Genomic DNA, 16,642 nt, shown 5'->3' with positions numbered 1-16,642 from the left:
GGAAGCAAAAATTGGACCCTCGGATTTGATATTAAAAAATTTCAAAAAAATTTCTTTCCAAAGTGTTCGGTAGGTCGGTTACCGGACGGTTCGGGTCAGGATTCGAAGTGATGGAAGGGGCTCGTCTAGTCACGGTCTTCCGGTCCAAGAGGTGCGAGGTCCCGGGCACTTCGTGTGGAAGAAAAGGGAGGGTGCTACCTGCAAAGACACTCCGATGCCTTTGTCAGAATATGTGCAGGCGGAAAGAGGGTGATGTAGGAATGTGACGTACCTCGGGGGAAGAGCCAGTCTTACCCTTATATACATGTCAGTAGTGGGCCCCTCTGGAGGGCAGGCCCATATTCTCAGGAACGCTGTCCCACAGCTGCAGGCGAGCCGTACGGGACGCGTGTCCGGATCGATTGAAAGGTGCGTAGCCGGGCCGGGTGGAGCTCGGGTCGGGTTGACCCGCGGGAGTCCTGGGCCGGGCCACGATTGGGAGAGCTCGATGGCCCAGGTCATATTGGGAGAGCTCGATGGCCCAGGTCATCATCCTACCGGCCAAGTCAGGTTTTTGCAGTACTTGGCGAATCGCCTGATCCGTTCTCACGATTATACGATGGCTCTGGAAGTATTGTCTTAACCTTCGGGAGGAGACTAGGAGCGCCAGCGCCAGTTTTTCCAGCTTGCTGTACCTCAGTTCTGGTCCTTGGAGGACCCTGCTCACGAAGTAAACGGGTTGTTGGGTCTTCCCCTCTTCTCTAACGAGCACTGTGGCAAGCGCTTCCTCGGTTACCGATAGGTAGAGATAGAGTGGTTCTCCGGCCCTGGGTTTTCTGAGAATTGGTGGTGCCGCTAAGATCTCCTTGAAGTGGTTGAATGCCTCTTCGCACGCTGGAGTCCATTCGAACGTCATTCCTTTTCTCATTAGATTGAAGAAAGGCAGGGCTCTTGCTGCCGACGCGCCGAGGAATCGGGATAAAGCCGTTAACCTCCCGGCAAGTCGTTGGACATCTTTGATACAACCCGGGCTCTTCATTTGGAGAACTGCTTGGCACTTTTCGGGGTTGGCTTCCACTCCTCTTTGAGTGATCATGAATCCCAGGGACTTTCCGGCCTCCATGGCAAACGCGCACTTGAGCGGATTAAGCCTCATGCCGTGCTGCCGGAGGGACGAAAAAACGCCATCAAGGTCGCTCAGGAGGTCGACGGGTCGTGCGGTCTTCGCGAGTATGTCATCCACGTAGACTTCTACTGTTTTGCCTATAAGTTCACTGAATATCTTATTCATCAGCCTTTGGTACGTGGCCCCAGCGTTTTTCAAACCAAAAGCCATTACCCTGTAATAATAGATTCCCCCTGGCGTTATGAACGCCGTTTTTTCCTCGTCGGGTCGGTGCATCGGGATCTGATTGTATCCTGAGTAGGCATCCATGAAGCTCAGATACTGGTACCCCGCCGCTGCGTCGACGAGTGCATCAATGTTAGGTAGGGGGTAGCAGTCCTTGGGACACGCCTTGTTGAGGTCAGAGTAGTCCACGCACATTCTCCATCTCCCATTGTGCTTTTTAACCAAGACCACGTTCGACAACCAGGTCGAGTAGTCCAGTTCCCGGATGAATCCTGCTTCTAGGAGGCTGGCCGTCTGCCTGGCTACCTCTTCTGCCCTTTCCTGCGACATTTTTCTCCTCTTCTGGGCCACTGGCTTGGTTCCCGCCTTGACGGCCAGATGATGCGATATGAGCTGGGGATCTATCCCGGGCATATCGGCAGGCGTCCAGGCAAAGAGGTCGGCATTAGCCCTGATCATTTCCATCAAAGGCCCCTTCATCTCATGGGGGAGGTTTCTGTTTATGAATGTGAATTTATCGTCCTCCTGGCCGATCCTAAACTTTTCCAAGTCTCCTTCTGGCTCTGGTCTAGGTTTGTCGTCTATCCTGGCGTCCAGGTCAGCAAGGAAGACCCCGGATGCTTCTTTGGACTTTTTCCTGAGAGAAAGGCTGGCGTGGTTGCAAGCGACTGCCGTTTCCAAGTCGCCTTTGATGGATCCTACGGATCCGTCATCGGTGACAAACTTCATCACCAGTAGCTTTGTACTAATAGCCGCCCCCAGGTCGTTGATGGTTTTTCTCCCCAGGATGATGTTATAAGCCGTGGAATCTCGTAATATTACAAAGTTCGCCATAACTGTTCGTCGCTTCTGCCCCTGTTCCACAGAGGTCGGGAGTGAGATGATTCCGTCCGGCTTGATGAAGTGATCCCCCAACCCTACCACACCGTGCTGGTGGGTCGTTAGGTCGGCGTCCCTTAGTCCCAGGGCATCGAAAACGTTTCGAAACATGATGTTTGAGTTTGCCCCCGTATCTACCAGGATTCGTTTGACGAGGCCCGTTCCGACCCTGGCTGTGATGACCATGGGCGGACTTTCCGGTGCCTCGTCAAACCATTGGTCCTCTAGGCCGAAGGAGATGGGTGGGATACCTCGGAAACTTCTAACAGTCGAGGTGGAGACCGCTAGGACCTTGGCGTCTTTTTTCTGCGCTGACTTTGACCTTGGGGCGGTATTCCTGGCCGTTACCACGTTTACCACCGTAAGGCCGTGGTCGTCACCCTCTGGTTCCTGTCGTCGCCTTGTTGAACGGGATCTGTCTTCGCTATCGTGGTCTCGGTTGCGTCTCCTTGGCTCCCTTATAAGGTGGGAGAAGTCGGCAAGTTTTCCATCCCTGATAGCTTGTTCCAGGGCGTCTTTTAGGTCGAAGCAGTCTTGGGTCTTGTGTCCGTAACCCTCGTAATACTCGCAGTAGAGGTTCTTATTTCCTCCCGTCCTATCCTTCAGAGGTCGGGGCTTTGACAGTATCCCCTTTTCTGCTATCTGCTGGTAAACTTCGGTGATTGATGCCGTGAGGGGGTATAGTTGGTGAACTTCCCAACTCGGGGGAACGGTTTGGGTATTTTACTCGGACCGCCGCCCCTGGCGTGTTCCTTTGGTCTTTCTCTGCCTTCATAGTGCCGGGCTTGGTTGTAGGCGGGCTGTCGTTTATTGGCAGCCACGATCCGGCTGACTTCTTCGTCGTTGATGTACTCTTTGGCCACGCACTGGATCTCTTGCATTGTCCAAACGGGCTTTGTGGTAAGGTGTTTCCTGAAGTCCTCATTCGAGAGCCCGTTCGTCAAGCAGAGACTTGCCACCGAGTCCGTTAGACCGTCAATTTCCAAGCACTCGTCATTGAAACGGTCCAGGTATTTCCTGGTCGGCTCCCCAAGTCTCTGTGTCACCCCTAGCAAATTGATTGGGTGTTTGGCTTTGACAATCCTGGTCGTGAATTGAGCCAAGAAGGCGTGGCTGATGTCGGAGAATTGGGTCACCGAGCCTTGCGGGAGGTTGTTGAACCACCGTATCGCTGGGCCCGCCAAGGTGACTGGGAAGGCGCGACATCTGATCTCGTCTCCCACCCCTTCCAGGTTCATTCTGGCCTCAAAGGCCGTTAAGTGTTCCAGGGGATCTTGTGTTCCATCATACTTCATGTCCGTTGGCTTGTCAAAGTGTTTTGGCAGCCGGACCTCGAGTACGGAACGGTGGAAAGGGGTCGCTCCTATTATCACTGGTCCCCGGGTAGTTCTCCTCGGCTCGTCATTCTCCCGACGGGCGTCCTCTTCGCCCCTGTTCGACGCACGCCGCCTCTCGTGTCGGGCGTAAATGATGGGGTCCCGACTCCTTCTTCTGGCGCGCCCCCGTCCCCCAGTGCTCTCCGACTCGTATTGGGGGCTAGGTGTGCGCCTCGAGCGGCTCCTTGAACGGGAGCGGGTGGGGCTCTGCTCCGGGGTGCGTTGGTCGCGTTCTCTTTCTGCTAGCCGACGTTCTAAGTCTTGCATCCTATGGCGCAGCTCTTGCATTATCCTGGCGTGGTTGTCGCCTGTCCCCCCGAAGGGGCGTCTCTCGTGAGTTTGCGTCGCGTCCCTTGGGGGCGACCTCTGTTGTTGCCGAGTTTCCGCCGCAACGACGCCTCCTCCAGGCACGGGAGGCGCTGCCTCGCAGCCTGTCCCAGTTTGGACTAGCACGAAGTCCATGGACGAGTCCCCACAGACGGCGCCAATGTTCGGTAGGTCGGTTACCAGACGGTTCGGGTTAGGATTCAAAGTGATGGAAGGGGCTCGTCTGGTCACGGTCTTCCGGTCCAAGAGGTGCGAGGTCCCGGGCACTTCGTGTGGAAGAAAAAGGGGGGTGCCACCTGCAAAGACACTCCGACGCCTTTGTCAGAATATGTGCAGGCGGAAAGAGGGTGATGTAGGAATGTGACGTACCTCGGGGGAAGAGCCAGTCTTCCCCTTATATATATGTCAGTAGTGGGCCCCTCTGGAGGGCAGGCCCATATTCTCAAGAACGCTGTCCCACAGCTGCGAGCGAGTCGTACGGGACGCGTGTCCGGGTCGATTGAAAGGTGCGTAGCCGGGCCGGGTGGAGCTCGGGTCGGGTTGACCCGCGGGAGTCCTGGGCTGGGCCGTAACACAAAGTAATCGGACCTACCGATTACACATTTCCATACCTTTAAAAAACACATACAAAGCCAATAGAGTTAGATTGCATACACTCCTCATTCATAATAACAAATTCAGTAAAGTATTCGTTGTCCCTGATATTTGGGGGTAAGTCTCGAAATTGTCCTTAATGTTTAAATTGTTCTATTTAAGTCCCTAACCTTTCAAAATCGTCTCAATGTTGTCTTATCGTTAGTGACTTGTTAACAGAATTGATGGTGGAACAAAATCAAGACAATTTTGAAATGTTAGGGACTTAAATAGGACGAAAACGTTGGGGACAAAAACGATATATTATTCTTAGAAGAATTACCAAATCAAGTAAATTGATAGTGAATTTTTACCGAATAAATTGCATTACGAATTCAAGATTTACTCATACTTGTAGAATGTCTAGTATATAAACTTTTGGAAAAGAGAAAAAAAAAGAGAGAATATACGTATACAATAAAATATAAATTATATCTCTGTATCTAATATACCACTTAGAAAAAATAATGTGATTAAGAATAAAATTAAAAAATAATTGAATAATTATTTTCCGTAAAAATTTGATATTATTGAAGAATAAAATTAAAATTAAAGTTTAACTAAATTAAACATTAAAGAATTTCAGAGTTAAACCCCAAAATGGTTCCTGAGATTGGCGTCATGCACTAAAATCATCCTTGAGATTCCAATTGCACTAATTACGTCTCTGAGATGACAAAAGTACACTATATTAGTCACTGACCCATTTTCCATTAACGACGTGATGACATGGCTTGATGATGTGGACTGTAAGTGACACATGTCATTCTATGATTTGGCCACGTGTAATGATAGGATGATGTGGTGACCAGTGATACATGGCATGCTGATGTGGATGGTTGTGCCACGTGTCACAATGTTATTTGGCCACGTGTCTATTTGTGCTACGTGTCGTAACAATATTCGTCCACGTGTCGTTCATTATGTCATCACTGTAGATGCACCAAATTAGTCCCTCACTTTTCATTGAGTGACTCATTTTAGTCCCTGAAATTGAATGTCGTCCACCAAACTAGTCCATTCACCAGTTTTTTCTCATTTTTTCTATAAATTCAAAATTCTCAATATTTTTGAATGCATTAATTTCAATTCTATTTTTTCACATGTTAATCAAATAAAAGTGCTTTTATAAAATATTTTTCCTCTTGTGAATACCTTAACCGCCGACTTGGAGTTGATGTGAAGACATGAAGGCATTTCAAGCACCTTCACTACCATTCCGACCTCTTTCAGTGCTTTTATAAAATATTTTTTCTCTTGCGGATACTCCTAACCGCCGTTTTGGAGTTGACGTGAAGGCATTTCAATCTTCCCTCATTACCATCTTCGACCTCTTTCGTCTAGATTACAGAGGTCGGATATAGTAGTGAGGATGCTTGAAGTGCTTTCAATCTAGCTTATTTACATATAACGAAAACGTGTATTTCATAAAAACAAAAAAATATTTATTTTAATTATTGATTTCTTGTTAAAAATACGTTTTTTTATGAAAAAAAATGTGTCTAATCAATCGTATAATTATTTTTTTATAATAACATACTTATATATTACAAAATTTACTAATGTTAAATTATTAAAAAAATATATATAATTAAAACTAAAATCTTAAAAATTTTTATGAATGCACTTGTATTTAAACGATATATGAAAAAATAGAAATGAAATTAGTGCATCCAAGATACTGAAAATTTTAAATTTAAAAAAAAATAAGAAAAAATTGGTGAAGGGACTAGTTTGGTACACGACATTCAATTTCAGGGACTAAAATGATTCACTTAATACAAAGTAAGAGACTAATTTGATGCATCTACAATGATGACATAATGGACGACACGTGGACGAATATTGTTGCGACACGTGGCACAAACGGACACGTGGTACAAACGGACACGTGGCCAAATAACATTGTGACATGTGGCACAACCATCCACATCAGCATGCCATGTGTCATTGGTCACTACATCATCCTATCATTACACGTGGCCAAATCATTGAGTGACACGAGTCACTTACAGTCCACATCATCAAGCCATGTCATCACGTCGTTAATGAAAAATAGGTCAGGGACTAATATGGTGCACTTTTGTCAATCTCAGGGACGTAATTAGTGCAATTACGCCAATCGCAGGAACCATTTTGGGGTTTAACTCAAGAATTTCAATATATTAGAGACATTACTATATATGTATCATACTTTTTTTTTTCCAAAAGTTTATCTACTAATCATTCTAGAAGTATTCTATGATGAGTAAATTTTGAATTCATAATGCAATGCATTTCATTAAAATTTATTTTTATTTTACTTGATTTGGTCATTCTTATAAGAGTAATGTATCGTTTTTATCCCCAATGTTCTCGTCCTATTTAAGTCCCTAACATTTCAAAATCATCTCAATTTTGTCCCGCCATCAATTCTGTTAACAGATTCCTAACGACAGGACAACATTGAGACGATTTTAAAATGATAAGGACTTAAATAAGACAATTTAAACATGAGGGATAACTTTGGAACTTACCCCAAACATTGGGGACAAAACGATACTTTACTTTAACAAATTTTAGCCGATTCACATGTATAAAGAAAAATTAAACATTGGTTACAAAAATAAAGGATATTAAAAAGTTGAGTAAAGTGACAAATAAACTTCCGAGGATTTACATTTAGGACAGATTAATCTCTAAAAAAAAATATCAATAAAGTGCTCTAGAATAACAAACCTAGATAAGTTAGTTCAATTAAAACTTTTTACCCTAATTATAGAGACTAATTTAAAGATTGTGTGTCTACATATGCTATCCTAAAAGACTTTATTGGTATTTTGTTCTTTAAGAATTAATTTGTCCAAAATAAAAATATTTAGGAGTTTATTTGTCATTTTACTCTAAAATTTTACAAGAATGTGATGTTGGGATGTGCACCAAAAATTTTAGAAAAGGACATATAAGATGTAGCGTTTCAAAGACAAAAAACACGACATCATCATCATAGGTATAGTTGTAGCGTTTCATTTAGTGAAAATACGAGTAGTGTTTTCATTTGGCGGCAGCCTTGTGGAGTGGCAGCATGTAGTGTGAAGAACTCAACGTCGAGTTTTGTTTTTGTGTCAGTGTTTGTGAAGAACGCGATATATATATTGGCTCGTTTTTTATTCAACCTAACTTTCGACACATTACATTTTGGTAAACTAATTTCAAATCAAATATTTATGAAAGTCAATTTCATTTTATTTATCGATGAAAATTTCTTCAAACTTGACTGCTTGATGTATGTTCTCAAATCATTGTCCATTTAGAAAATTTATGCAATATTAATTCCTTGTTTTAATTATATTCGTATTCAATAATATGATTGGAAAATGGGGATTGAGATGCAAGTAAAATAATTAGAGAATAAATATGACAATTAAAGGTAATTTTGTAAAATATTTTTATGACTTTATAACGTTAAAAAGCTTTCAATTATTTTATTAATGTATGTGCACATTTAGAAGTGAATAAATAACAGAGGAAGTGGCATATTATCAAACCAATACAATGTTAGTAACACCAGAATTATTGCAATACTGAACTGAATTCTTAGTTAATTGTGTGCGCCCACAATGAACTTAAAATAGTTCCCCTGCCACTACTATTTCTGTATATGTTGCACACAACAAAACCTTACATTAGATGAGGTCGCATAGTTACATAAACCAAATGATATTATAACTTGAGAAATTTTAGTTGGACAGCAATTTTGGTGTTTTATAACTATCAATTGGCCATCAATAGTGTTTTTAATGGTGTAAGATTACATCTAATGATGAGAGATCACTCACTTTTGTTTTGATGGTTAAGTGCTGACTAGAAAACACAAAAGTTGCTGGTCCCCTAGACTTTTCCTTATAACTAATATAATATTCTATCTATCATAGAACATACATGTAGTTAATGTAGTTAATCCTCTTTTCTTTTTCGTGGATTAATCCATATAGTATATCATTTATTAATTTATTTCCAAATTTTTGTTCAAATTAAATTTTAGCACATACAATACCTCCAACAAAGCCAATTCAGGCGCAACCAACTGTAGACTTACTAATTGAAATATGTTTTGCTGAGATGTAATAACACAAAAAACAGTATTAACTTCATACTCATCGTACTGCCATTTGCACAATCTAAATTCTAACGCCCCATCAAGACTAAATTCTAACCAGAGTTTGTCTAAGGCTCCTAACAATGTGGTCCTCAGAAAAATATAACACCATTGATGAGAAGCTGGAGGGGTCTTGTAAGTACACAAGCTGACGAGATGACACATTACATTACAAAGTCCTCAACTCTAACCTTTCTTAAGTTTTAACCACTAAAGTACCTGCCTTAATTTCAATCACTGTCGTCTTCATCTGCATAAACAAGAACGACAACAATGTAAACCTTGTGTAAAACTTCGACTGTAGAGAGGTGGACAGAATGCATAAAATAAACAAAAGCTATGTAGACAACAAATATCAAAGTTACTAGAAGATTAGGCCTTGCATACACAAATATACAATAAGAGCACCACTGCACCACCAAATCTATTTTCCGTCAACTATGTGGGTTAGACAAGACTACATTCTCCTATTGTAGAACCAACTCAAAAATAAAATCTAAATCTTCCACAATGGTTTTGCATGGTTTCTCATAGGGTCTCTACCTCTAGCCACGGGCTACTCTCCATTTGATCTATTAACACAACCAAGCCACCTAAGGAAAGATTTTAGCACCTATTTTAGTGCTATTTTCTTCCTTTTCTTTTTGGGTATATTCTGACTTAGTTTTCTCCTAATAAATCCGTTCATAATTCCATCCTGGACACACAAGTATCTTTTTGGGGGGTAAAATATCCTCCGTAATCAGTAAAGTGTTCAGAGCATCTAGGCCTGAAATGACAGGTTCATTTTATGATGCACTGGCATGGCTCACAGCTCATTAAGTTATGCAATTGCCTAGGCCAGATCCATGCAGCTCTCTAATGTGATTCCTATCAAAGCATTTATTTATTTTGACTCCTCCACGAAAAGCATTCAAGAACAGAGATTGCAGAACTTAAGACTCATAAACCAAAGATAAAAATGCAGAGCCACATCATATATTAAATTACCTTCATTAAATTCATCGCTTTGACTTTCTTCAGCATCACTACTATCTTCCTCCTCTTCATCTTCTTCATCCTCTTCATCATCATCATCTTCATCATCTTTATCACGATCACCAGACTTAGCATCATTGCCGTTAGTTTCAACTGGAATCTTGGGCTTTGGAGGAGGAGGTGCAAAGCTTGTCACTGACCTCCTTCTTGAACTCGACACAATATTACTTAAATCAATACCCTCAAGTTCTTTTGCTCTTTCCTTCTTTTTTCTAACTTCCTTGATTTCTATGTTCACGAGAGAAAAAAATGAGGGTAAAAGAGGTATCAAATGAAAAAGGATGGAATAACATATAGCTGGACCAAATCATATCCAAGGACTAGGCAGTCATTATGTACACTTCAATGCAGAATCCATAAAAATAAAATGAAAAGGCAGAGTACTTAACAAGAAAATGAATTCAACTTTACCTGTGGTACACTGACCTCCACTCCAGAGAGAAATTAGAATCAGCATCAAGACAAACCAAATGATGCTATTGTGTGAATTGTAAACAATATCCATCGAAAAGACATTCAAACCTAACACTTTCATAATGGTTTCATCTATATGATTTTTTTGGTCTTCATCTACTTTAAACTATTTAGATACCCTATTTAATCAATTGTTCTTATCAGAGCTTGAACATGCTTCCATCAGCTTTTGTACAATATTGTACCAAATGAATAAGGAATCAATCTCCCCAGTTTTGTAAGTTAGCAAGGCAACTTCTGCAGTGATTGTTAGTGTACTATTCCGAACGAAAACCGACAATAAGGATGACATTATCATGTGCATAAAAATACATAAAGAAATGGGTTTTGCCTCCCTTTTTTATATTATTTCAGTTACATAGGAGGTGCAAGCACCGACATAGAAGAACAAGAAGAGTGATCTGAAAAACTTAGATGAATCCATCTGAGCGAAAGAGCTATAAGCTCATTGCAAGATCCATTCATTTTATTAGCTATCCTATATTATAAATCACTTCAAATAACATTATAAATTTCAACAATAAAGATTAAAACTTAAAAGACAGGTTCATATATTAATAAAGACGTCCAAAACATGTTTGATTAACAATTCAGTTTGCAACTATTAAACCAAGTTAGTTACAGGTGTTGTATATACCATCACGGGGTTAATTTGAATATGGATAGACCGTGACGAATTAAAATCATATTATGCTTACATGCATCAGTTTAGATAATTAGACATGATTAAAACTAGTAAACAGTTAAAACCAGCTAAGCATTTAGCTGTTTAAGCTGTAGTGAAGATAAATGAGCAGAGCTACAGCTGAAGCAATAGCTTCTCTTATAAAGTAATAAATGCTTCAATCATTCAGGATATGATATTTACATATATTATCTCAATAATTTAACTCACCCTTTTCAGAAGGATCAGAAGACAATCCTTCTCTAGACAGTATCTCCTCCAACTCCTTGATTAGCTGGGTTTCTCGCTTGTTTTCAGGTGCCTGCTTGATTTTTTTGTAAATTGAAGGAGGCACGCTGTAATAGGACAATAACATCAGCCTATTAGTATTATCCCCAATAAACAACTAAGATCATAGAATGAATACAACAAAGGGAAATTACCTCATTCCACATGCTTTAATAACAGATTTTAAGTGCTCCACACGTTTACCGTACACAGGAGTTGAAACTTCTTTCTTCTGCAGTTGGGAAGAGAAAGATATAGTCCAATCAGATTCGCATCATCCATTTACTCAGTAAAAACTAACAAGAAATAAAGAATAATATATGAAGAATAAGCTTTGTATAAAATCAGATAGGAAGAACAAGCATGTAGTTAACTGAAGTGAGCAGCTACTAAATTTTGGGATCATAACTACAATACAACAAAGCCTTATCCCACTAGGTGAGGTCGGCTACATAGATCAAACGACGTCATTGAGCTCTAACGTGTTTGGTCCATGTCATGAAGATTCAACAAACTTTTATGTTGGCTTTCAAGGGCCTAACACAACCCTCCTCCTCTATTCAATTTTGAGATTATAACTGTTCTCTTAAAATATGAAGAAGAATGTTAGAGGGCCATCAGAATTTATTGTTTTTAGCTGTCAGTTAGCCATCAATGTTTAAAAATATGGGATAAAGTATGTTATTGGATTACTAGACTAATGGAACTAGACTAAAGAAATTGAGTTGATGGTTAAGTGATGGCCAAAAACAATAAATTTTGATAACCCCCTAGCATTTCTCAAAAATCATGCTCTCAACTGTAGAACTTAGAACCAAGAATTCATCACTGCAATCACCATATAAATATTAGTTAGTATGACCTTCGTGGGTTTCTCTCGGGAAGAACGGGACTGATCTTCAGAGTCTCCTCGACTACCTTCTGCATCACTGCTGTCTTCTGAAGCATCTTTAGCTGGCTTGGCCCTTTTCTTACTAGGCAGATTTTTTTCCTCCATGGATCCGCTTCGCTTTTTAGGTTCAGTGGTACTCTGCTTCTTCGCCTTTTTAACCATTTCCTTTCTTGGTTTGACATCTTCCTCATCACTCTCATTATCTGAAGCATCAGAACTCTCTTCTACACTGCTTAACTTTTTAGTCACTGGGGTATCACCTTTCTTCTTCACTATTTTCTTGGCATTGCTTGAAGGTTTTGAAACTTCTGAAGAATTCAATACCTTCACATTTAACAAAGACTTCTAAGAATCAGACTAGGCATCAATTACATTTAAATTGACAGCATATGAACTTACCTCATCTAGCTGTTGACTAATAAACTTCTTGTAGGCATCAAGAGCAAATTTATCAAGTTTAAGATCTTCTTCCAATAGTCGACGAAGGCTAGCCATTGTGACTTTCCTGAAATTGAGTCAAAAGTACAAAAGTTATACCTTAAGAATTAGTTATATTAACCAGAATTAGTTCATGTGAATAAATGTACCGCATGTAAAGACAGGGATAGTATACATGTCATAAAGAGGTCAGAAGGATATATAATTGAAAGAAACCGTAGCATACTCTGAATTAGTCCTGATGTAAGTAGCTCTTTTTCTAAGTGCTTTCTTAATTAGAGTTTCACTTGGAACTACTTTTCCACCATTGTCTTTATCTTCCTTGGTTTCCCTTTTAACTCCCTTCTTTTCTTTTTCTTTAAGTAGACCCAAGACTGGAGAATCTTCCATTTTCTCCTCATCTTCAGGGCAACGATCCTTTGCATCTTCTTTTGATTGGCATTCATCTGTTGATCCTATGGGTTCTTTTGTACTTGCACCTTTCACCCCTGCCTCCCCAGATATCTTTTGGCTATCATCATCACCAACACCTTCTAAGCACTATTCATCACAATGAAGGGAAAAAAATGACAGATGGTATAAGACAATTTAAGAATTTTTCGTCATTTCAAAATTTGAGTCCAAACAGACAACTACATTCTTAAGCAATTTGCAATAATCATCAATGGCAATTAGCATTGAAAATTAAAGAACACACTATTTACCATTTCATTATATTAATCAAAATCTTCTTACATGACCCATTATACTACATAAAAAGCAAATACAGGTATAATTGCTCCACTAGATTTACAAAATAATGAAATTATTTAATTACAACCAACCATGTTAAAGATTTGACAACATATATACTATTCAAGGTATATAGACATTTTTTTTCTTGATAAAAAGAGAATTTCATTAAGATGAGAATAAGGATAAATACAAAATGGGGGATAAGGGTTCCTCTATACAAAAGCAAAAACAAAAAACAAGATTTATCTATAAAATATAGCTTTCAATCTCTCAACATGTCCAAGAGGAAAAGTCCCCTATAGAGATTATGAACTTTACACCTACTAGATGCTAGGCATCTGATTCTATCCCCATAAAACATGCTTGTTATAAAATGTCATTGAAGGTACATGCATTACGCTTCAACCAAATAGTCCAGATAGTGGCGAAAACTACACATTGCCATAATTTCTGCTACCAAACCCAAACTAGTCAATAGAAATTGGTATAAGCTACAGGGCACAGACACAACATTCATCAAAGATGCTAAACAAATTGTTCCATAACAAAACAATTGGCCAATGCAAAAGCATATGTGAATTTGACTCTGAATTTGCCCAATGCATAACACACACATCAGGGGAGATAGCCTTATGTGGCCTTTGAACCTGCAACAATTCCTTGGTATTAGTTATGTTAAGCACAGTTGTGCATTCTAAAGATTTGACTTTAGATGGAAAGAAGTTGTGTTCTAGGAGTGAGTAAGAAATTGGAAGAAGGATTACAACCAAAACTACCAAAGGAATCAAGAGACTATATCCTTTAGTCAGGGTTACAAGACAGAAAAATCATCAAGGAGGGATAAGAGAATCAAAATCTTAGAGGATTCCCTGTCATTAAGGTTACGAAAGAAATGGAAGTCCCAAGAGAAACAAGAACCTTGTGCAATGTAAAAAGACTGGAAAAGAGAATTACGCAAATAAGATAGATGATGAATAAGAGGAAAGACCAGGTTTCAAGAGGTATCTTCTATCTAACGGTCTTCCCAAAAGAAATAAGACACATCACCTACCATAAAGGAGAGCAACGGTTTGAAAGCAGAGTATCCTTTCAAAATGAATTTCCAAGGGCTAGAATGAGTAGCAGCATTGGCGTCCCAACCATTACTGTCCATACCATATTTACTTTTGATAACTTGATGCCAAAGAGATTGAGATTCTATGGGAGAACACCATAGCCATTTCACCACTAGAGTAATGTGGTATGTGGACAATCAAACACACAACACAGCATGTAACAAAAAGATATCATGAAACTCAAGTAATTGTCATTCTATGCCTTCAGGGATTCTGCAAACTTAGCATCAAATACATTCATGATTCACCACATTATACAAATTAAACATTATAAAGACAAAAAACTTCTTTGGGTCTCATGACAACCTTCAATAAATTACTGTTCATTTATGTAACATATTAGAAACAGCACTTGATACTCTAATACAAACTAGTTGCTTAGGTGGCCACCTGCCCTTCATAGTTCATATGTCTTATCCCAAGAGGCACTCTCATTGGTCAGTAAAAATCACACATACTAATTTCCTTCCTTCCACCAGAAGGGTTGAACAAGGAACCCATTGATAAGAACAACCATACAAAGACATCAACAGGGCAAACAAGAGGCAGCCCGGTGCACAAACATTGCGCGTTAACACAGGGTCCGAGAAAGGGTCGCATCCAAAATGGAGCCAAATATTACTAGAATTATTTTCTATATTTTTCATCATTTGAACAATTTAGTAGAAAAGTCTTGCCATTGTGAAAATTACACTTCTCAATCTGCACTTATTTCTCACAATATTCCAATTAAAATCCATTGCATAAGGATGCAAGATGTCCCACAATAAAGTATGAAGACACAACAAATTACATCTAGTTTGGTTAGAGATGTGACCAGATTTATTAGACATTGAACTGCTTGTTTGCTAGATTAATTGAAAATCAGATCACTTATCTCTTATGAATTTTCAACGGTCAGATTAACTTTTTCCATAAAAGAAGAAATTTATTAACAAGTGTTGGATAATACAAAGTGCATGGAGGAATAGAGATCCTCAATAAATAAAAATAAAAATAAAAGCAAAGAAAAAATATTGCTTAATATAATACGGTACCTTTACCAAACATTGCTTGATAAATCTCTTATGGACATCCAATGCAAATTCCTCCAACCCCAGGTCCTTCTCAAGCAGTCTACGAACCCCCTCAAATGTCAAAGAACTGCATTAAAAAAAAAATTGCTCAATTTCAGATACATCCGCAGTCCATTGTGTATATATAAACTCAGATCACAAAATACCTTACTTAGGGAAGATTATGGTTACTCAAACTAATCATATATCTAAACTTTAGTTCAAGGAACACAGAACAACGGATTCAATAGCATTCAATTGTCGTTGGGTTCATGTCATTTAAGACATTCTGCTACCTCTAAGACAGGAGGAGTATAATCTTCTTCCTTAATTGAATTGACACCAAGTCCCCATGTCAGCAAAATCCGACTCAATGAACCATCCGGTAGTTTCAGAGTTCAGACTACCAAGGCTTTACTCGTGAGTTGGGATCTTGGAGAATGCTTGATGAGTAGAGCAGAGTCCATTTTACCAACCACCCTTCCGTCTCTTTATCTCCAAGATCCCAACTCACAAACACCACCAAAAGGAAACAAGACACGTTTCCATAGACCAAGATTCTCCTTTTGTCCAAATTTTCCTAAACCCTTTTGGACTTCAGCAATTCAGAAATGCCAAAAATATATGCCATAATTCCCTTTAATAATGCCTCACTCAGAGTTTCACACATACAAGCACACACCACTACAACATGGCTAGACCATCCAAAGCCCCAGAAATCATAAACGAACGACAACACAAGCAAGGTTTCTTTCTTCCCAAAATAAAAATCTAGAAATCAAAGTTATAAGTGCACATTATTACATAAGAGAGCAAAACGATATACCTACTAAGTAGATTAATTACGAGAGAGAGAGAGAGAGAGAGAGAGAGAGTACTGACTCTGCTTGTTCCTTGAAGTGAGGGACGCGAGAAAGCATAGCTGTCTCAATTTGGGTCTCAACAATAACAGGTGTCTCAGCCTTGACAACATTCTTCGGAGTTTCAGTCTCTGGTGTTGCTTCTCCCATGATGAAATATGTGTATGTATCGGTGTTATTGTGCGATGGGGTTGGTACTTCCTTCAGTTCAGTTCAGGTTCAAACCAAAACCAAAATGAAATCGGCAGGATACCAACTTAGGGCAAATTGCCAAATTCCATTTTCTACTCTATTTTTGCCTATGACCGCTCGGGCCTCGCCGCTCATGTTTAACTTTTACATGAAAAAAGTTTAAGAATTTAATTTTGAAAAAATAGTTTTCTACCAAAAAAGTCTAATT

At 39.8% G+C, this 16,642-nt stretch overlaps 1 protein-coding gene across 2 annotated transcripts; it reads right to left on the bottom strand.

The window, feature by feature from the left end:
* On the bottom strand, positions 8,588-16,570 carry LOC107622964 (nucleolin). 2 transcript variants are annotated; one of them, XM_021114766.1, is made up of 9 exons: positions 16,265-16,570; positions 15,365-15,470; positions 12,704-13,017; positions 12,439-12,544; positions 12,010-12,384; positions 11,303-11,379; positions 11,091-11,215; positions 9,674-9,949; positions 8,588-8,933 (listed from the first exon to the last, which is right to left on the bottom strand). In XM_021114766.1, exons 1-9 carry the CDS (start codon positions 16,390-16,392, stop codon positions 8,914-8,916), a joined length of 1,527 nt encoding a protein of 508 aa, XP_020970425.1. In that variant the 5' UTR covers positions 16,393-16,570; the 3' UTR covers positions 8,588-8,913. The 2 variants fall into 2 exon arrangements, with proteins under 2 accessions (XP_020970425.1, XP_016180535.1); XM_016325049.2 differs by having other exon boundaries at positions 12,010-12,363.

This window comes from Arachis ipaensis, chromosome B10 (assembly GCF_000816755.2).
Source record: "Arachis ipaensis cultivar K30076 chromosome B10, Araip1.1, whole genome shotgun sequence".
Lineage (NCBI taxonomy): Eukaryota > Viridiplantae > Streptophyta > Magnoliopsida > Fabales > Fabaceae > Arachis > Arachis ipaensis.
This window is presented reverse-complemented; position numbering and strand designations above follow the sequence as displayed.

Excerpts from the sequence above, each read along its gene's own strand:
- LOC107622964 (XM_021114766.1), bottom strand. The coding sequence starts at position 16,392 with ATGGGAGAAGCAACACCAGAGACTGAAACTCCGAAGAATGTTGTCAAG. Across the intron at positions 12,545-12,703 it reads TACATCAGGACTAATTCAGA|GAAAGTCACAATGGCTAGCC; the intron begins GTATGCTACGGT and ends ACTCAATTTCAG. Across the intron at positions 8,934-9,673 it reads AAGCGATGAATTTAATGAAG|ATGAAGACGACAGTGATTGA; the intron begins GTAATTTAATAT and ends TTGTTTATGCAG.